The 22,084-nt window shown below is 38.1% G+C and overlaps 2 protein-coding genes across 2 annotated transcripts; both read left to right on the plus strand.

The window, feature by feature from the left end:
• Positions 1-13,983: 13,983 nt before the first annotated feature.
• Positions 13,984-16,788, plus strand: LOC309688345 (P2Y purinoceptor 12-like). The gene is made up of 3 exons (XM_082504010.1): positions 13,984-14,153; positions 14,469-14,725; positions 15,121-16,788. The coding sequence occupies exons 1-3, from the start codon at positions 14,135-14,137 to the stop codon at positions 15,964-15,966; spliced, it is 1,122 nt and encodes a 373-aa protein (XP_082360136.1). The 5' UTR covers positions 13,984-14,134; the 3' UTR covers positions 15,967-16,788.
• Positions 16,789-18,451: 1,663 nt separating this feature from the next.
• On the plus strand, positions 18,452-19,216 carry LOC309687617 (P2Y purinoceptor 13-like; the record flags this gene model as incomplete). The annotated part of the gene is made up of 1 exon (XM_082502714.1): positions 18,452-19,216. The coding sequence occupies one exon, from the start codon at positions 18,452-18,454 to the stop codon at positions 19,214-19,216; it is 765 nt and encodes a 254-aa protein (XP_082358840.1).
• Positions 19,217-22,084: the final 2,868 nt, after the last annotated feature.

Consider the following 22,084-nt stretch of genomic DNA (forward strand, 5'->3'; position numbering starts at 1 on the left):
TGAAAATATATATTACATGCTATACACCTTATGCAAGGCTTATTATGCTTGCTCTCTAACCACACTTACTTGGCAAATGTCAGCTGATTCACACCGTCTCCTTTTTCTAAAGAAATAGATACATGGTATTTTAGTCATGCCCTGTACCTTAGGAACAACTGGAAATAATTTCTCAGTGAATTACTCCAATTTTGAATTGCCCATAATGATGCATGCTTTTCAATAGGAAAATCTTAATCTATACAACACCTCATAAAGAATGCTGTATCTTCTAGTAAGTATACTTCACCATTTGTGTAAAAGTAAAAAGAAAACAAAGACATCAAAGTTAATTATGAATCAGTCTAACATGTTTTGAAATGCTGTATGCAGCTACTGGCCATACCATACCATACCATACCATACCATACCATACCATACCATACCATACCATACCAGCATGGCTGATAATGTTAAACACCACTTTCAACATTGGAATGTTCAGTACCTGCCAATAAATGCAGTTTTTAGATTTCAGAGAAATAAAAAAGGAAAAAATAAAATTCCAAAGTTTAAAGCCAGTCTGCACAAGTGTGATATAACCCGGGCAGATATGGAGGAAAACGGAATTGTCCTCCATAAACTCTGGAATGTGAGGTACTCGCTGTGTGATTTGAGAGAAAAGTGCTTTCATATGTGAGTTTGGTGACAAACAGATACAAATCACAGTAGTTATGAAGGACCACCTATTCTTTACATATGGTACCTCAATGTAAAAGACAGTTCATCATTCACACCGGGTGCCCTGTTGAGATGTGGACGGTGAAAAGTTTATTTGTTCAGTTCTGGTTTTGCAGTTCATGTTCAGGGAATGATGGAGTTTATGTTCCACTGACTTGGATATTTATGAGGATTTTGAACATGTGATTTTCTCATTTTCTCCTTTTCCCTTGGATATTTAAAGGAAGAGGGTGGAAGTCTAACAAGTATCATTTAAAAATAAGGTTTTATGAGAAGCTACTGAGAGGAGGACTGGGGTTTTTTGTGAAATTCACCTTCACCAGGTCAAAGTCACTTTTTGACCCAATTGCTGGCCATAGCTTTTGTAACTAGACTTTTCAAGCATGAAGCGCTACACTACGGTGTTGCGAGAAGATAAGTAGAGCCTGTTTTTACTCTCAGTGGGGTAGGTGGACTTATGGCCACTGCTTGGCCACCTTGAAGACTGTGGAAAAACAGAATATACTCAGAATCAAATGACCTGCTAGAAATGTTGTGGCAACTTGTAACAGTCTACTTATAATACACAACATTAATATACACAGTTAGATTTAAAAGTGTCACGGACTTGCTAACTACCATTTAATGCATTCACAGGTGAACTAGAGCATTTTTCTTATTCTGTACATGTAGTGAATCTCCTTTTGGGATTTTCACCATTCATTTTCTTTTCAAGAACCACCAGTACATATGAGTATCCTACCACAACATCTGTGTGGTAGTTAATCCGTATTGTCATCTTAATATTTAATCAAATTGCACCTTATGTGAAAGCTGTTGTTCATATTGTTAAATCCATAAATAACTATGCTCTGACTCTGCTGCCCGTTCTCACAGTGTGGCATTTCCTCTCATCTCGTATCACTTTCACATGATATGATATTGGTTTGATAAGAGATCTAATAGACGGTGTTTCCAACCATCATCACAATCCAACACAGGAATGTATTTTAAAAGAATGATGTTTCATTCCTCAAATATAGTTGCAGAGACTTGGAAAATTGTTATATTGCTCTAAAGCTGGTCTTGCAACATGTGGCAATCCAGAAGCTTAATAACTCGTTACACATCTTTCTGTATGGGAAATCCCTGCAATAGGAACTGACATTTAAAAGCAAGAAAAGGAGCAAGTGAAAAAAAGTGTGAAGGAAACGGGATGTTTACAGAGTGGGTAGATGAGGGAAACCAGAGAAGGGTGAGACATAGTTTTGGTCTGTGGTATGAATTCCATACTTAAACTAGAATGCTAGCAGCATGAACATGGAAACTGAGATGTCTGGAGAGCCCTGCTGGGTGCTGACCAACAGCGGTTTCAGACAGTACTCTTCTGTTAGCTCACAGTCTGCTTCACTTCTTTGAAGCTGCAAACTTGGCAACAAGTAAAGTCCCCAGAAAAAATGTAGTCACACTCCTGCTGATATTTTGCTGCCTATGGGTGGAAAACCCTTTCAAAACAAAAATGTAAAAAAAATTCTCATTCTGTTACACACACAGCCTTTTTAGCCTTGTGGGAATACACACACACACACACACACTTGCTCATACAGTCGATTGGTGTTTCTGTCAGTATCTGAGCTACGACTAGAATTTCACACCAGCAAAGTAGAATCCACACATCCACACCACACCATCCATTTTTGCACCTTTCTTCAAGGTACAATCTGTCATTCTGGGATGGTGGTTCCCTGAGTTATTGCTTTTCAGTGTTGTGTTTAATCATCTTTCAGTTTGAGTTAATATTTAATATGTAATTAAAGATTACAATAAGGTAAGCACCTGTAATTCAGATGAAAAGCTCATATAATTATTCATCTCTACTTTCAAAAGCCCTAAAAGTTTTCTTTTTCTTTTTAAAGTGAGCCTTTAGTCACTACCTAGAAGCAAAGTATTTGCACCAGGGAAAGTACATAAATCAGCTTCAACCATAAACTGGCTGAAGTTTTCAGAAAGTGAAATGTTGAAAGCAAGAGGGTCCTAACAAATTTAGAAGTGTCTGGTGTGGTACAGTTTTTATATATAAGAACTTGTATACAGATTTTAATGAGACCATATTCCACAGTGTTTATCTTGAGGGCGGTGGAAGTACTTCACTCTGGGTTCTTACATCTGATTATGGATGCAGATGTGGTACTTTGGTCCCCAGAGAATAATCAGATGGACCAGTGCAGCCTATTTCTGTTTACCTAAGCATTTTTCTTTCAGTTATACAAACACCCAACTAAAAACATCAAAGTACCTCTAAATTATTAGGTCCCCAAGGGGACATGTTTTCAAACGAGCTCTTTCACCCAATTAGACGGCATCAGCAGTGTGGCACTGCCACTTTACGCCTTAGGCTGATGCTTTTTTTTAACTGGTGGGTGGGTCAGCTACATAAGTCTTACAATGCATAGGGGTATTAGCATATTTTTAATCAATGTGCTGTCATTATGCTACACAGAGCTTAACTGAACCATACCAACTGTATTATTTTAAATTCTTTCATTATTTTCTTATGTTGCTCAATCATTCCTTGAATTTTAAGCCTACTGAATGTTGCCGTTTGACTGGCTTCCCATATTCTTTTTGAACCCTAATTATTTCCAGTAGAAGAAGACCAAGACAAAGCTGGAGGACTGCTGTAAAAGAGTCATATGTTTGCAAATTACGTTCCTTTACTTAGACACATCTCACATCACATGACAGCATTTCCTCGGTGCCTCTGGAGCTAAAGCTTAATTTACCACTCTCCAATAAAGCCAGTGTGTAATTTAGATGCACTCTGGAGGAGCTGGAACACAGCTGAGGAAACATTACACAGCTATAAATTAAAAAAAGAACAGCACCAGCAGAAGCTCATTACAAAACCTGAAACCTGCTCCAGTTTACTGTGACATTGATGGTTTTCTATAAACATCTATTTTCACTGTTATGTAAGGTGTCAATTTTTTAACTAGCTACAGATTCAAACAACCTTGATTTTGTTAGAGAACACGAACAAAAAAGGTTTATTTTCCAGAAACACACTACACCTTCACTGACCAGTTCACCTTCAGTTCTAAATGTGAATTAGAATTCTTTTGCTGTCATTATACAAAGTACAACACAATGATAAAGTGGCTACACCTTGCAAAAAAACAAAAAAAAACAAACAAAAAAAAAACAAAAGAGAAAAGCAAAGAAAAAAACATACAGTAATTTACACAGTAAATATAAAGACATACCACGTATGGTGATGAGATTATGGATAGTGACAAAAAGCAGGTGCATGTATTTTGAAGTTTCACTGTGATTTAATCAATAATGGACAATATTACACAGAGTATTCGAATAATTTAAGATATTGCTCATTGGGAGTTTTCCCTTCCCACAATCTTCTGAGCTGTGTTGATGATCTGCTGAATCCTGCTCCCCTCTGCTTCGGTACAGCCCCTGTACCATGCAGTGATACAGCATGTCAGCACACTCTCTGTGGAGGAGCAAGTCTCTGTTGTGTCTTTCTTGTGACTGCTGAGGTATTTGGAGTTCAGGATAGGTCAACAGAGATGATGGTACCCAGGAATTTGTGGCCATTGCCACAATTGATGTTGAGAAAGCTTCAACTCAGGGCTGTTCCTGAAGTCATAGGTGATTTCCTTTTTTCCCCTTTGCTCAGTGTCAGGTTTTTGGTGAACTCCAAGCTGAAAATTTCAGAATCTCATCTTTGACATGGCTTGGACATGGACATGGCTTCTTCTTGTAATAAGATTAAGCCACATGTTATCTTTTGTCAACCAACCAACAGATGGCATCAATAGACCCAGTTATGAAAATCTATGTCGTTCCAAATAGTGCTGAGAAAATACATGTAAAAATATGTAAAGGATTTAAATCTGAAAATCCTTTGAAAACAAATATAAGTGTCCCAGAAAATGAAATAAATTGGGTTCTTTTTATAAAACATGCAAAATGTCAAGGTTTAGTTATAAACAATTTTACATGACTTCACCTACTGTGGCTAGTCTGCCTCACATAAATGGTACCCTAGCAACCTCAGAGAGCACAATGACATCACAGGGAAAACAAACCCTCAACAGCTCTGAGTTCAGCAGTCGCTGGTAAAGTCATCATAAAGGCTGCTTTGGACACTCTCTGAACGTTTTATTGCTTTATATCTCATGTTGAAAATAAATGATAAACTTGTTGGGGTGATTTTGTTTCAAGTACAATGATGAAAATCTGCTTTCTATTTAGTTTGCTTTAAATATCTGGAATCTATGGGCTTTGTAAAGTGTTGTTTAAGGTTTAAAACATATTAGTATCTAATTCGTGTTTGTCTGTGAAGGTTCTCAGTCATCCAGGTCATTGTAGTCAAAGGAGCTTGCAAAGAAAAGCGTCTGGACTTCTTTAAGTTACTTGGAGACGTTTCACCTCTCATCCGAGAAGCTTCTTCAGTTCTAAGGTCAAATGGTGGGGAGTCCCAGATATAAACCTAGTGGGAGTATCCCCCCACAGAGGGACAAAAGGACCCCCTGATGATCCTCTAATCACATGAGCCAATGTGTGAAAACGGGTGTGGGTCCCAATCAGCCAGAGTTTCGGGTGAGCTCATTGTGAAACCTGACCCCACCTTATCATGCAATTTCCTGAGGTCAGATGGCCCAGGATGTGAGTGGGCGTTAAGGCGTCTGGGGAGGGAACTCGAAACTGGATTATAGGTGGCAGACAGTTGGTTTCGTCAACCCCCGCTTCTGTTCAAAGATGGTCGCTCACAGTGGACATAGATGGCTTCTTTCACTCCTCTTTCAAACCATCTGTCCTCTCTGTCCAAAATGTGAACGTTGGCATCCTCGAAAGAGTGACCTTTGTCCTTAAGATGCAGATGGACTGCTGAGTCTTGTCCTGTGGAGGTGGCTCTTCTATGTTGTGCCATGCGCTTGTGAAGTGGCTGTTTGGTCTCTCCAATGTAGAGGTCTGGGCATTCCTCGCTGCACTGTACAGCATACACCACATTGTTAAGTCTGTGTTTAGGCGTTTTGTCTTTCGGGTGAACCAGTTTTTGTCTTAGTGTGTTGCTGGGTCTGAAATACACTGGGATGTCATGCTTGGAGAAAACTCTCCCCACCTTTTGACCTTAGAACTGAAGAAGCTTCTCGGATGAGAGGTGAAACGTCTTCAAGCAACTTAAAGAAGTCCAGACGCTTTTCTTTGCAAGCTCCTTTGACTAATTCATGTTTGTTTGTTACACTGGGCTTTTAGCACATCTAGCCCCCACCTTTGTGGGGACCAGATGTGACACTCTCTGGCCTGCCCCTTGGCCTGCCTGCTGCATTCTTTGTGCACACAGGTCTGTGCTGAGCACACAGAGACACTCTGTCAAATATGCCTGGTATCCCTCACTGGCTAGCTTCTAAAAGAGAGCTGTTGTTCATATTTTTCAAATCTCATGCTATTCACCCTGCTCTCCTGGTCAGTGGGTTTGGAGATTACCAAACAAACTTTAGCACCCTCATGAGACTTTAAAAGTAAAAAAATATGCCACTGCTGACCAGAGATGGGCAGTAACGCGTTACAAGTAGCGCGTTACTGTAATCTGATTACTTTTTTCAAGTAACGAGTAAAGTAAGGGATTACTATTGCAAAAATGGTAATTAGATTACCGTTACTTCCCGTAGGAACGCTGCGTTACTGCGTTACTAAAACCGTGATTCTTTTTGCGAGAATGTCTCATGACAGTGACGTAAGCGAGTGCGCCGTTAGTGACAACAGCTGTGTGCAGATCAACAGTGGATCACATATCGATTGTGGGAGAGAGTATGAGCATGCAGCGTTTAAAGCGTGGAAGTACTGACCTTACCTTTGAGTTTGATTCTATAAAAAGTGACAAAAACATTAGCGTCCATCATGCGTGGGAAGAAAACTTCTTTTTACAGCGAAAAAAAACCCTAAACTTCCGAGCAAGCACCGAGTGCGCTACGACGTAATGCGCAACTGACCGCGGCACACCTGCACCAAGGTAAACCTCCGCCTACCCTCAGTCCTGCTTTACAGGTGAAAATAGAGCAACAGGACCGCTAGTCTTTGACTTTATTTATTTTCTGCTGTGTTTTACTTGCATCTATTTGAAAGAGTGAGTGTAAACACAAAAAATATTTTATTTTATGCACTGGAATGTGTAGAAAATAGGTTTAAATGTTAAACTAATTTATTCAAGTCAGAGAATGTTGCATATAATAAAATGTTTGCTTGATGCATAAAGTTAAAAGGTTAAAACTAATAAAACAAGTTAAAAAAAGAGACTTTTCCTTTTTTATTACATTTTGTATGATGGATTATGTAGAAAAAGTAGAATTGGGCTGAAAGCTCTATCGCTTTATCACCTATTCAGGTTGTAAATCGTGTTTTTAAAAAGTAACTAAGTAACTAAGTAATTAATTACTTTTGAAAATAAGTAAAGTAAAGTAACGGGATTACTTTTTGGGGAAGTAATCAGTAATTAGTTACTGATTACTTTTTTCAAGTAACTTGACCAACACTGCTGCTGACAGGTGCGAGCAGCAAAACACATAACAAGAAATGTAGATATGTGTTACCACTTTGTATTCATAGCAGCTTTTTCCTATTACCTGGCTTATAGCAGGCCTTCTTGCCTCATTAGTACATGTAAGCAGATTGGTTCCTTAAACCGAATCATCAGGAGGTTGCGTAAGTGATAGCTAGTGATGTTGGGTAAATTCAGTTTTGATTTGAGATGAGGCTGCTACATACAACAGCTGAGCTAATTGTCATTTGACTTTCTCCATGCATCTTGCTGTGTAATCACAATGTCAAGTAGTATCAACACAGGAACACACATTAAACCACCACTGATTGTGCTGATTATTATGAATAATCTGGGTAGTTTTTACATAAAAATACTCACCTATATCAGTAATGACAACAGTTACTTGGAATTTTAAAAAACTTAATTGAAGAAACAAACAAAAAATGTTTTAACAATTCAAGACAACACATTGCAATTATAGGTATTGTAACAATTCATAAATGGTTATACTTGTGGTCATGGGAGGCATGAACTAGGCCACATAAGTAAGAACTGTAATACACAGTGTAAGTAAACAGCTGTACTGATGGTTTGAAATATGCATGTAAGCACTTTTAAAGGTATAACTTTACATTGTTATTAATTCTATATGTGACACCGAGCACAGTTACAATCATGTTGCATTTACTCTAAGATATATAGTTACAGTGTCATTACATATGTATTCAAAATCTGGAAAAACTTTTGTTCAGCACTTCTGTTGGTGCATCAGTCCTCATTTATAAGCAGTCGTACGGAGAACAACACTTCCACTAAATTGTGACAAATGGATGGATTTGTGGAAAAATCTGTTGCGCAAGCCAAGTAGTGTTTCTGGGTCATTCAGTGATGCAAATGCCAGACCTCAGACATGAACAGTGATTTGTAGCAATGCAGAGACAAATGCTGTTGCTAGGAAAACATCATAGGAGCAACAAACTGGAGCCTGACATGGAATGAACTACATCATTCACCGGTACAAACTCGGAGCCAGTTGGATCCACTGATGGTCTTGTATTCATGCCATTTCAATGCAGACAGTCAGCACACCTGTACTGGACACATGGGGATAATGAGAAATGAAGAATGTGCTTAAGTTAGCAGTATGACTCTGAGACCATTTCATAAGAGTTTTATCATAAATATATAATGGCAGCAAATATTGTTTCATCCTTGATAAAAGCTATATATGCTGTAGCTCACTATTTTTAGCTAGACCAGTCTACCTCTATATGATCTCTATATGATCTGTGTCAAGTTGGTCAAGGTGGATAACCATATGGAAGGCAGACCCACGGGAAACTACACAGAGCAGCACACAAGTAGGAGTGGTAGCTAAGAAAAACCTTACACTGTCAAAACAAACTGTAGCCCACACATTTCAACTTTGTGGAGAGAGACCAATTTGAAAGCCAGCCAAAGAAAATGCATACATATACACATGCGCACATAAAGGCAAAAGACTGTGTCAAACAGACCACAAGCAAGGACCACCCCCACTGTTTTTCTTTCTCTCGCGCTGTAGTAAGAAGTTTTTGTCTAACGTCTTTAAACCTGTCATCATGACAAAGTGATCAAACATACAGTAAACTGTTAGCAAAGGTCAGAGGTCAAAGTTCAGCGTCAACTTGCCTGTGCATCAACCAGGCAAGGGGAGCATCTTCACACAGCTTTAAGACCTCGTTGTTAAAAGTTTGATATTTTCCTGAAAACAAGACTTTCTTCCATTCTGTCCAACTCCATTCAAAGTTACCACAACCTCACAGGTCTTAAGCTTTTGCCTAAAGCAGTTTTTCTCTATCTGCTCTCAAGTTTTTACCACAGGGTGAAAAGAGTAGTTTGACGCTGCTGGTATGTTAGCAGTGTTTACGTTTGTGGTTGATCGGAAGACTATGCGAGTGAACAGAGGGGGATAGTGTTGCAAAAAGCTCAAGTCTTGTGTTATGCTTTGTGTTATGCTTTTTCCTCTATTTTAGGTTTTGTTTTCAAATATTTAACTTTTGTAATTATCTATTAATTACTTGATATATTTGAAGACGTGAAATAGTGTCTGTTCAATGGAATTGAATGAATAGTCACTTGAAGCAAACCTCTGATAAAATTCTACAAAGTTTATAAGAAACTGTCAGTTGATCACAACCTACATGCTAAAGACACAAAAGTCGCCATGATCTGTCATATCTGCAGGTGTAGGTGCATGCCAGGTAGAGTTCTGGACCCAAAAATGCTGGACTGAACTAAAAAATTGCAGCTTTAATGCTGGAAAAACAGGCCACCCAAAAATAAAAGGCAAAGGACAAACTAAACAGGCACAAAACATAAAATAAACTGATTCACTGACAGGAAGGAAAACAGGTGGACAGAACAAACACCTGCTATGCATGAGAACATGACAGCGAACATAGACAAGGGAAACACAGACAATATGTACACAAAGAGGATAACGAGGGAAGCAGTCACAGGCGGGAGCACAACTGACACTAATCTGAGTGATGTGACAGGGGAAGCAAAACTGAACATAATACACAGGAAGCAGGAGATTATCAAAATAAAACAGGAAGTACAACCACTGAGACTAAGACACGTGGGTTTGACATGGGACCGGAGAGAACAGAAGGACGTGGGTACATGACTGCGAAGGCTGAAAGACACCGATATGAGACTAGGAAGACTGAGCTCCAGAGACACAAAAACAGACTAGAACATAAACCAAAGCAAACACAAAAACTGGGTTGAGTACCTGGGACCATGTGGCTGTGTTCGGTGGGGATTTTCTCCTCAAGGCTGAGGGGTTTGCTGAATGAGGATTTGAGGCAAAATAATTTGGATTCTGTTTATAGTTTATGCATCTGAAACTGTCCAATAAACATTTTTCAGACATAGTTTTGACCAATATTCGGAGACAGTGAAGTTAAGTTAACCAAAACTGGAAATACTGCAAAGTCTAGTTGTTCTTAATTGTGGTGTGTTTTTGCATAACTGCCATTTTTGGTCTGCATCTTTAACATGTGATTTTGCCCATACAGTTCCCATACAAGGTTACAAAAATGACCTTTCTTGGAAGTAAGCTGTGATTCTTTTAAATAAAACTCTGCAGTGGGTAGTGCTGACTAACTTATGTCAGACCTGAGTTCTAAATTTTACATTTTATATCTATGAAAACCAAAGCCGAAAAAAGTGGGGAAACCAAAGAGACAGACAGATTAGTGTTAAACTGAAAAGAAGCATATGTAGATCCTGGGTCCAATCCAGGAGAACGCATGCTTGATTCAGTCCTGATCAAACCCAGATGTGACGAGAACATAGCTGCAGAAAACATGACTGGATAGAAATATGGCGGATTGGAAAAATGACCTTACATATAATATTTTAGTTTATAGAGAGTTTAGAAAGTTTTATTTGACTCCACATGACTAATAGATGTAGGCAAAACAAATTTAGAAAAGCATTTCTAGGAACTGAATACTGCTGATAATGCCAGTCTTATTCCAGACACAGGAAGTTGCAGCATTGCCATGCTAGCTTCTGGCATTCAGGAAAATGAAGGGCAGAAGGCATCAGAGTAATGTGCTAAACAGAGAAGTAAATATGGGCCTTTATAGCCAGTGCTCATCAGCAAATCATTCATGAAATTATAAAACACACCTTTCTAAATATCGAGCACAATATTCTGAAACTGTAACTGGACTGAACATCATTACTTGTGCTTATTATTTTTTAAATACTAATATTTACAGCTTAGGTTTTAGTGAGTAATTTTCTTATTTACTGTGTTTTTAAGGTACAGAAAATGTTTCTTTTAAAAATGTTGTTGAGCATGTGACATATAATTAAGATTATTAAACTTAGAACCCTTTAAAGTCTTCAAAACCCTTCATGAAAACAAATGCAGGTCACAAAACAGTATGGCAAGGCGGAGATGAGAATGGTTTGTTCTGGGGCGGATTATTGCCATCAAAATGGTAGTTTTGCCCAGATTTTTGTACATCTTTCAGTCAATCCCAGTGTGCATTCCCCAGTCATATTTTAAAAAGCTGGAATCTATTGTATCCTCCTTTGTTTGGTCGGGTAAGGTTCCTAGAATTTCCAAAAAACATCTTGTTAAACATAAGACTTGTGGTGGCCTTGGACTCCCAAATTTTAGATTATATTATATGGCTGCACACTTAAATATTTTTTCATTTTGGCGAAGGTGTACTCCAGGTGCTGATTTGGAAGGACAACCTTCATGGTTGATGATGGAACACCTGTCTTGTAGACAAACTTGTCTTCCAGCCCTGCTTAATAGCCCGATAAAAGTGAAGAATACACTATATGGCAGAAATCCTGTGATTCAAAATTCAGTTAAGGTCTGGAACCAACTATTGGGCACAGTAAAGGCTCCTAAAATGTATTTGGATGCTCCAATATGTAACAATCATGGCTTCAGGCCCGGGCTGGAGGACATCACGTTTGTGACATGGCAGGGAAGAGGGATTTGTTCTCCCAAAGATATTTACATTGGACATTTTCCATCTTTTCAGCAATTGAGGGTGAAATTTAATCTTCCTAATTCACATTTTTTCAGATTTTTACAGTTAAGACATTTCATCAAGGCATCTATTCCACAATACAATTTGATTCCTCGAAACTCAGTGCTTGACAGCTTCATGTCAGTTGAGCCCTATACTAGAGGTGCTGTGTCTCGCTTTTACAGGGCCTTACTAGATATATACAGTCCTTCATCTAATACTTTTAGGGAGCAGTGGCAGGAAGTCCCATGTACCACTCATTAGCCTGATGGATAAACTTAAGTGAAATATACTCTGTCTTAACATTCATGTATGCTGTATTACCACCTTGTTGACTTGCTGTCCACCTTCTATTGTGTTCTTTTGAAGGTGATTGTTGTATACTGCTCAATTATAAAATCAGTAAAAATATATTGGAAAAAAAAAAGAAGAATGGTTTGTTCTACTATTCGTTCGTTCATTCGTTGTTTTCTAAAAGGCATTTGGACCAGACTTAAAATATCTCATCACAGATGGCTGGTGTTTCTTCAGGCTCTGACTGTCACGGTCTGACTGGGGCAGACCGTATGTGTTGCAGAGGAGGACTCAAACGCAGACCAAAACGTGGTGTGGATTAACAAAACAAGCCGTTTATTGAGGTTAGCAACGAGGGTACAAAATAATAGGGCATCGGTGAAAACTAAACAATAACCTAAACTGGGTGAACTAATAACAAAACATGAAAAACCTTAACCATAGTGAACTGACATGGGTACCTGGAGATGAGACATGGATGAGCAGACGACCTGACAATGGCATGCAGAAAACAAAGGGCTTAAATACATACATGAGGTGATCAGGGGAGGTGGAGACACATGGGGGAAACAGCTGACAGACATAAACCTAATGACAGGACCAGGAGAGGAAAGCTAAATACAATAAACAAAGAACACATGACATTGTCAGAATAAAACAGGAAATACTAAAACTAAAACATGACAACACAACTTAACAGACCTAATATGTGATGAATAAATACAAAACCCCAAAACATAGAAAACCCAGGAACAATAACTGCCTAAACTAAAGGCAGATAGGAAATAACACAAACTAAATCACATAACAAAATGAGACAAATACAAACATGAACTCAGAGCGCTGGGTCAGAGACCCAGCCTGTGACACTGACTCCAGAAGAGGGAAGTTAGAAGGTGAGCCTGTCTAAATGGACACGTTTATTTCACATCATGGAACACGGTTATAACCGTTGCAATCAAAATGACATGGGAAGGCACTGAGTTCAAATTCTGAATGGATCTCTGAGCGGTGGAAAAGTTTTACATCAGTGAAGCAGCTGCCAAAAACCCCTTGATATTGTTTCACAATGGAAGAAAAGGTATTACTGCCATATGCCTCCCAGCCGTTCTTTTTTGTTGTTCTTTTTTATTTTTTCCTGTGTGTGTGTGTGTGTGTGTGTGTGTGTGTGTGTGTGTGTGTGTGTGAGAGAGAGAGAGAGAGAGAGAGAGAGAGAGAGAGAGAGAGATTTTCCATTATCAAAATCTAAGCAACGCAAGATATTTTCAATGTTTGCTGAAAAACTGTAAACATGCTATATCATATTTAGGTGGAAGCTAGCGAGCTAACTCCCTGCTAACTTCTAACTCCGTTAAATGCCATAATTGTTACACCTGGTAGAGCAGCCACACTGATCATTTTATTACATACGAAAGAATTTAGACAGTTTTTCAACTCTCAGTGATCAAGCAGTGATCATTTGACTTATGGACCTGCAGCGGAGTTTGGGCCCAGACACAGCTAAAGACCGGATAGTTTTATAGAGAAATGTAAATAGCTATTAATATGTGTTGGTTATAATACAATGTGTTATTTGTCCCCTGACTGCAAAGACTTGGGCGAACAATTTAATAAAAATAAAAATTACTGCCTGAAAAAATGCCTATACAAAGTAGAAGCAGTGAAAGTTACAAAATAGTTGTAATTTAAATTAAAGGAAGCTAAAAAAAAGGGGGGGGGGGGGGGGCGGGGGGAAGCTGATTCACTTGTATTATAGTTTTAAAAAATGGATTTATATTCAATTTAATGAATGTTTGTGTCTGATTACATAACTCTGGAAATGACACATGACAGGAAAGTGAAAGAAGAAGGCAACAAGGATAACTTCCTGACCTATACATCACTAGCAACTCACGCCCTGTTTTTCAAAACTTTGAAACTAGGAGGACCAGACAGTCTATATCTGGTAAGAATTGGAAGTATTAAAGAGCGAGGGACCATTAAACCCAAAAGACACCACGCTGGGACTTGATGTGGATTCACTGACAGAATGCAGGAGAACTTGTCAGGTGAAAAACAGAACCTTACAGCCTATTTTTAATAAAGGTGTTTAATTTGATGTTTAGCAAATTTTGAAATAATTCTGTAGCAGTCTTTGCTAAAATATACAAAAAACAGGTGTTAAAAATTGTGCTGGTGTATTGCACAGTGTTTGTTTTCATGAACATTGTGCAAAATGGCATCAGCAAAACAACGCTGTTTATTTCTGATGTTTTTAGCCACTTCCTCCATACAGCATGTGGCTACACAAAGATTCACTTTTTCATGATTAAGATTCTTGAGCAACTTAAAGAAAAACAACTTCCTCTCCCATTTTTTTTCAGGCAACATGGAGAGAAATACAGCTTTCCCCCTGTTCGCTGGCAATCACAGCCACGCCAACAGCACTTGCTCCCGTGACAATGTTTTGAAGAATGTGGTTTTTCCCATTCTCTACTCCTTTCTTTTCCTGGTGGGAATGTCACTCAATGGTCTGGCAGTGTGGATATTTCTTCGCATCCCCTCGCAGTCTCACTTCATCATATACCTGAAGAATATTGTGGTTGCAGATGTCATCATGACCTTCACATTCCCTTTCAAGGTTTGGTATTTCATAGGTTATTTGTAAGTATTTTAATGTTTTTTCTCATCGTTTTAATTTCTAAGAAATGATTATGAGCCTGAGTTGTAAATATAATTAAGCAAACAAATTTGCTGTTGGTAAGTCAGAATCATGAGTTCTGAACTACAAAGAAATCAAGCAAGAAGTGATTAGTTTTAAATTGTAAGCCCCTAATGAATAAACATCTATTAACTCTAAAGATCAGATTTTTAATAAGAGAGTTTCCTGTGAGAGAAAATTAAAAGACAGACAATTTATGAACCATAAATTTCAGGGTAATCCAATGAAAATAGGTTCCATCAAACTTAGAGATAGAATTTGTGGTTTGAATGTGGAATAGGTGTTTGACAGCACAAATGTTTGTGTTTCTGCAGGTGTTGTCAGACTCCAACATGGCGTCCATTGGCCTACGGATATTTGTGTGTCGAGTTTCCTCCGTGCTTTTCTACCTCAGCATGTATATCAGCATCCTCTTCTTTGGCCTGATCAGCATTGATCGCTGCAGAAAGACCCTTAACCCATTTAAGGGCACTAATTCAACTCGGCTGAAACATCGAAAACTCCTTTCGGGGGCCATCTGGACTTTCCTCGTAATTCTCTGTCTTCCCAATGTAATCCTAACAAGTAAAACCCCGACTTCTCGATATTTCCAGTGCAGCAAACTGAAGACAGAGGGGGGGCTACGTTGGCATGAGATAGTAAATCATGTCTGTCAAGTGATTTTCTGGGGCAACCTGTTAACTGTGATAATTTGCTACACTCTAATCACCAACGAGCTGTACCGTTCCTACTCTCGCACAAAGTCTCACAGCACCGGAGGCTCGATATCTCAAGCTGCAAGTCGGGGAACAGTTAGAAAGCCTCACAAGGCCAAAAGAAAAATGAATGCAAATGTGTTCCTGGTTCTGGCAGTGTTCTTTGTGTGCTTTGTGCCATTTCACTTTGCCCGAGTGCCATACACAATAAGCCAGACCCGAGCCAAAAGCTTTGACTGCAAACTCAAGCTCTTCTTCTTTCAGCTGAAGGAAAGTACACTTTTCCTCTCATCCCTGAATTCTGTCCTGGATCCTCTCATCTACTTCTTTCTCTGTAAGTCCTTCAGGACCACTCTGTTTAATACCCTGCACCTACGTCCTGGTACTTGTAGCTGGCTAACAGGAAGAGGATCAGATACCGACATGTGCAGCTCCCCTCAGGGAAACTCCACTGCTAGTACATAAAATCACTGGACCGGAGAAAGACATGAAGGCATTTATGATGACGTATAGTAAAAAAGTCAACTAAATCCAAATTCAACTGTATGACATGCTGCAAGGGACAGATATAGTGATCTAAAGCCTGTCACTGGCTGTAGAAGAGTAAGCCACGGCCCATATTTGTCTTTATTACCAACTCATAATATTACAAAAATACTAATAGCATTAAACCATATATTTGATTTTACACAGTCTTTGAAAACAATGTGAATCAGCATTACCACAATGAGAAGCTGAAACGAATCAACACATGTTCGCAGTGTTGCCGATGTTTGCTTTTCTAGTCTTCTTCTCTGTCACTTTTTCTTACTTCTTCTTTCTACTTCTGTTGAAGTTGGACATAACATTTTGGGGGTTTTTTTTTATTCTCACACTGTCAACAAAAGAAGAATTGAGAAGCAGTCATAATACTAACTTTAAGACTTCCAGAGAATATCTTACTGTGAAACTATAGCAAAAATCTGTATAATGAACCCTAAGTATTATATGCAATCGCCTTTTAATATACTGTGATGTCTTTATGCTGCACGGGGGTGCTTGCTGCTTGCATTAGCACTGAGTGAGATTTAAGGATAAGTAAACCATAGAGCAGATTATGCAGTCTTGTTATTATTGCTATTCTGAAGCATTAAATGAATTACAACGAAACTAAAGTTGGAATGGACATATCAGGGATCTCCAAAAACAAGCGCTGCTTTCTGTCATAACTGCATAGCAAAAAGATAGTTGTTTAAAAGGTTTGCAGAAACACATTATGAAACAAAAATAAAGGAAGTCAAGTGTTGATTACAGCTTTTCTGTGGCTTTTTCTCACACAGGCTATTATTCAACCCTGCATCGCTCTTTTGTAATTATTGTAGGACTGTCTACTTCTATAAAAATCTATTTAATTATTCACATTTCAAAACAATACCCAACTCAATTTTTAAAAAAAAGTCCAAAAGAGATAATACACATTAGTAATAAATGCTTGTAATAAAACAACCTCGATTTCCATCTTCATAAATCACTTCCCTCTGGCCTGAAAACACAAGGCCTACCAATATGTGTCATTTGAATCTGCTCACAGATTTGCATCTCTCTGGTTGAAAAGGCACATAGACACTTTCAATTCATTTTTTACTGCATTAATCTTTCATGTTGTGCAGTTTGGAGTTAAGGACTTGACCATTCCTTGTGGTGAGTGGCTTAACCCTATTTTCACTATTAGCTGAAGCTAAATATATATGTAGGACTGGTTAACATCAGAGTGATAAATCGTTCGTATGCTTAAATGTTGTTTGTTTAAAAAGAGCATAAGGTCTCTTTATGACTTAACAGTGCATTTGTATAGCTTCAGTTTTGTTTACCTGTGTCCCTGCGTGTCTCTGACTGAGAAAAACAATCAGGTCTGCTCACTCACACAGGACACGCGTCGGCTCTTCATGAATTCAAGCTGAAACATATTTACTGACATACATGTGTAACTCACTGAGAACAGAATCATGTTATTGCCATCACCAGGAACCAAACTGTCAGTAAGTACTTGACATGTTAAGGAACCTATGAAGCAAATGGTTTGTATTAGGCTGAAAGGGAAGCGCCTCAGTACACTTCACGAGATAAAGTAAGGTTGTGACTCAATGCATCTATAGGTGATTGCATGTGTTATGTACTGCATTCAGTGAGGCAAAAATAAAACCTTCAGTGGCAAAACAGCCATCATTCAGGATGCATTCAAATAGTGTGGGGTAGCATTCAAAAACAAATCCAAGTAACAAATGTCTTCTAAACTATAAAAAATGTAAATCATGTCGAAGTGGGCAAAGTGGAAAAATTTACACTGCTACAAGTAATCTCGTTCCAGCTCATTTCACGCCCCATTCTCCACGTCAGACATGTCGGCCTTTGTGTGTTGTCATATCGCACATGAAATATCGCACTCTTGCATGATTCGCAGCTTATTTGTGTTTGCTTGTTGCACATACTGTAAATGCAGGCGTAGGTCCCCTCTCATGTCCAGTACTGCCATTCACTTAGCATGCACCTGGTGCATCGCATTAGTAATATTATAAGCTCTGAACTTAAAGAGACGCTGTGAGCATATGTCTGCTGCTACTTGCGTCTGTACAATTCATCTTTCAAATCATTGCGAGACAAGCCAATAACCTCTGGAGGGAAACTTCACAGATTTGGGGAAAAGAAGCATACATCTTCCTGTAGACAGCAATGTACTGCAAGTGTATGGAACTCCTCAGCCAAAAAACATCCAGGCTAGACTAGACTGGATTTCGACCAGACTAGAAAGCACTATGAGAGCAACTATGCACACAGTAACTACAGTTAGTCTGCACATCTGCAGTGTAATGAGGCCTTAGTGGGAGAGAAAGGTTGGTTTTGCCAAAAAAAAAAAACAGACAAATGCTTAGTTTGATTTTGACCCCTATGTATTTTTTACCAGATATTGACGATGTCAAACAGCACAGAACACCTCTCCTCTGACTGTCGCTCTCCCAGCCTGGTGGCCTTCCACATAGTTCTCTTATATCTTTTATTCTTCATGTTTCCTATTGCATTATTACTTAATGGAATAGCAGGTTGGGTGTCTTTACATCTAGACTCCACTTCTACCTTCATAGTGTATCTGAAGAATCTGGTGGCTGCTGACCTTCTCATTACACTCATGATCCCACTAAAGGCAGCCAGCATGCTTCCGGGTGCAACAGTTGAGTTTAGGGCTTTCATCTGCCATTATGCTGGTGTCTCTTTCTACTGCTCTTCGTACACAAACATTGTATTAATGGGTCTCATCAGTTTGGACCACTTCTTCAAAATTGTTCGACTACGTGGAAAAGTCCTGGGGCAAAATATGAAGTTCAGTGTAATAATGTCCACCTTGGTTTGGATTCTGTTGTTTGGTGGTACTGCTATTCCAAATATCTTTCTCACTGACCAGGTTCCTGCTACTCAAACTGATGATTTATGTACGTCTTTGAAACCCCCAGCTGGCAAAAACTTCCATAAATATGTGGTTTTATTTATGGAGATTCTTTTCTGGTGTGTCAACATACTGATTGTGTTTTGCTATATCTGCATTACCATGAAAGTGTTGCAGTCCTTCAGAAACTCTGGGAGCAATAACAGACGGGGAAAGAAGAAAACCAAGCTGCAAGTCTTCTTGATCCTTCTTATTTTTTGGGTGTGCTTTGTGCCACTCCACATAATATTCCTATGACACAAAATGAATTCTCTGACACTGATGTCTGCACTCCAACATGGTTAAAGATAGTCAGTGAATTAGCCACCTGGATGTCTGCTATCAGTGCCTGCCTAGACCCTCTTCTCTACATCTTCCTGTGCAAGGAGTACAGAGGAAAAACTAGTGGAGATGAAGAAAAGTATCTGTGCTGGTGTTCATTCTAGTGACAAAAATGTGATGTCACAGTAAACAAAGTGGGACAAAGGCAATTTTCTGTATTTGTGAACCTTTAAAAACTGAGATATAAGTATTTGATCTTTGGTAAAAAAAAAAAAAAAAAATTGGGTGAGTGTTTTATGGTAAATTTATTAAAATCTGACTTACTCAGAAAACAAAACCATAGCACACACTTTTGATCTTTAAAGTTTGTATTGTACCACCCTCTAGTGCCCCGATAAGGATCAGCATCTATTGAGAGTGAAGGTCCCCCAACAGAAATAAGACAATGCATAGATAGATTAATAAATGTTATGTTGCTTGCAAAATAAGTACAATGCACTGTAAATTTACAGTTCTATTCTAGCTAATCAAAGACTCAGCAAATCTCAATTTGCCTTTTGTTTTAATCAAAGCTGTGTGTTTTTTATACATACATGTGCTGGTTATTCTACATATGTATATAAATATACAGTTCAGATTATTTCGGGACCACTTAAATCACAGACTGGAGCTTTAACAATGAAATATTCAAGTTGAAAATCTTCACTTAGATTAATTTTGAAATTTGTTGAGAACCAAAATCATCAACTCTGGATTCTAAGGGCTGGGTTCAAAATCACACACACACACACACACACACACACACACACACACACACACACACACACACACAATTCAAATTTTTAAAAAAAATGTTTTACTTACATAAACACGTAAATTCAGTTTCTTATTTTCCCGATATATATAACAATAACAATATATGTTTTTATAAGTTTTTTATAGTTTTCTAAAATATTTGTGTCTTCTTTTTTTGTGACAGCTGGACTAATTAATGTGTTAAGCAATGTACATCTTCTTTGAATGGGTGAATATGTGGATGCTTAGACAGATGGATAGATAGATGTAGTTTATCATTCATTTCAGTGTTTTAACTCAATTATCATCTGTTGCTTTGTTTTTCACACACCATAGAAAGATAACTCGGCTTTATATAAATGCATTTTTGCCGCACAAAAGAATGTAATTGTGTCTTTTATTATAAGAGCTAAACTGCTACTGCTAAGCGCTAACCACAAGAATTCTCATAAATCTTTTTTCAAGATATAATAAGATTACTGTTAAAGTGCACTATTGAGTTGTCAGAATGTAATTCATGTAATTCTTTTGTTAGAGTTAATTTCTTATTTAGAGACTTTTATAGCCTGTGTAATTTTTTTCAAAATCTTTAATCGTTCTCTAAGGAATAAATGTGTATATGCAACTGTGTCCTCTTTGTTCTTCAGCACAAGTCCGCTCTCAGCACGATGAACTTTCTTGACAGCTGTTGCATTTCCTTTTGTTTAAGAAGACAACAAACTTGGCTGTAGGGCTTTTGTGTTTGCTTTAACATCTGATATCATGCTTTGGTCACTTGCTACATGATTGTCAATTTATTTCTTGAACTAACTAGTGCAATAAACAACCCATCGATGCAAATGCAATCAGTCTATTAAAAACACTGTAATAATATTTTTTCAGAAGAACGCTTATTTCCTACATCGGCAATAAAAGTCAAAACTATGATGAGTGGAGAGTAACTTTGAGGATGACGAGTTACATAAAACACGGGAGTTAGAGGTCTTTTCTATACACACCCATAAATGCTTCAATCTAAAAGTGAGGCAGATGTAGTGATGTGTGAAGTCTATATGCAGGCACTAAAAATCATGGGTCACCCTGACTACACTGGTTCACCCCATTGAATTTCAGGTCTAATCACAGTTTACACTGCGAGCTGGATTTATGGCATCTGTTTTGTTTCTCGGCAGAGAGCAATAAGCTGTTATTGTTTTTGCATGTGCTCTGATAAATTACCAGACTCACAGCTGAATTTGTTTGCCATGAAAATCAACAGTATTTCTTAAGCGCCTGCCATGTCAGTGCATTGTCAAGCATTATCTTGTGCCTTAGAAGAACCACTCAAGTCATCAACTGTAAGTAATTCTCAAGATGTGCTCTTATCTTTATTTAAGACTATAGTGTTCACTTTGGTAGCATAATCAGGGGTGACAAAAATAACCTCTCAACTAATTACTTCTCAAGAGCAGTGTAATAACCCTGAATTTAGTCTACAGTTGTACACTGAAAGGATTTTTCTGTTCTAGTTTAGAATAATTCATTAAATATGTCCTGCATAGCAAAGTTAAACAGAGACTTTTCTGTAAGAAATATATATGTTTCTAAACCAACAAACATATTTAACCATTTAAACAATGTATAGAGTATTTCTTGGATTAGTCGTGTTTCTATCAAATCTCCTTTGTAAAGGCTATAAAGAGAATGAATTATCCTGCCAGGATAAGGATGCATATAATCTGTAGCATTTGGATTATAATGTATTTACTTTTTGATTAGCTTTCATAACTGGGAATTCAGAACAGTAATTAACACTGAATACAGTTATTGAAGGACGTCATTTATTTGTAATGGAAAATTGAAAATAAAATACTGGTAATAAATAAATGTATTTAAAACAACATAATAATACACCACTGCTTTTGCCCTGTTTAGCCTGCAGCTTGGACTAAGATAAGCAAGAGATAATGGATGTCACGTGGGATGCAGCCTTTCAGAGTAATCAGAGTGAGTAAAGAACTCAAAATATCAAAGTAATAAAAAAAAGTCATGAATTGTTGAACATTAAAG

This window comes from Aulonocara stuartgranti, assembly GCF_965226115.1.
Source record: "Aulonocara stuartgranti genome assembly, chromosome: 14".
Taxonomy (NCBI): Eukaryota; Metazoa; Chordata; class Actinopteri; order Cichliformes; family Cichlidae; genus Aulonocara; species Aulonocara stuartgranti.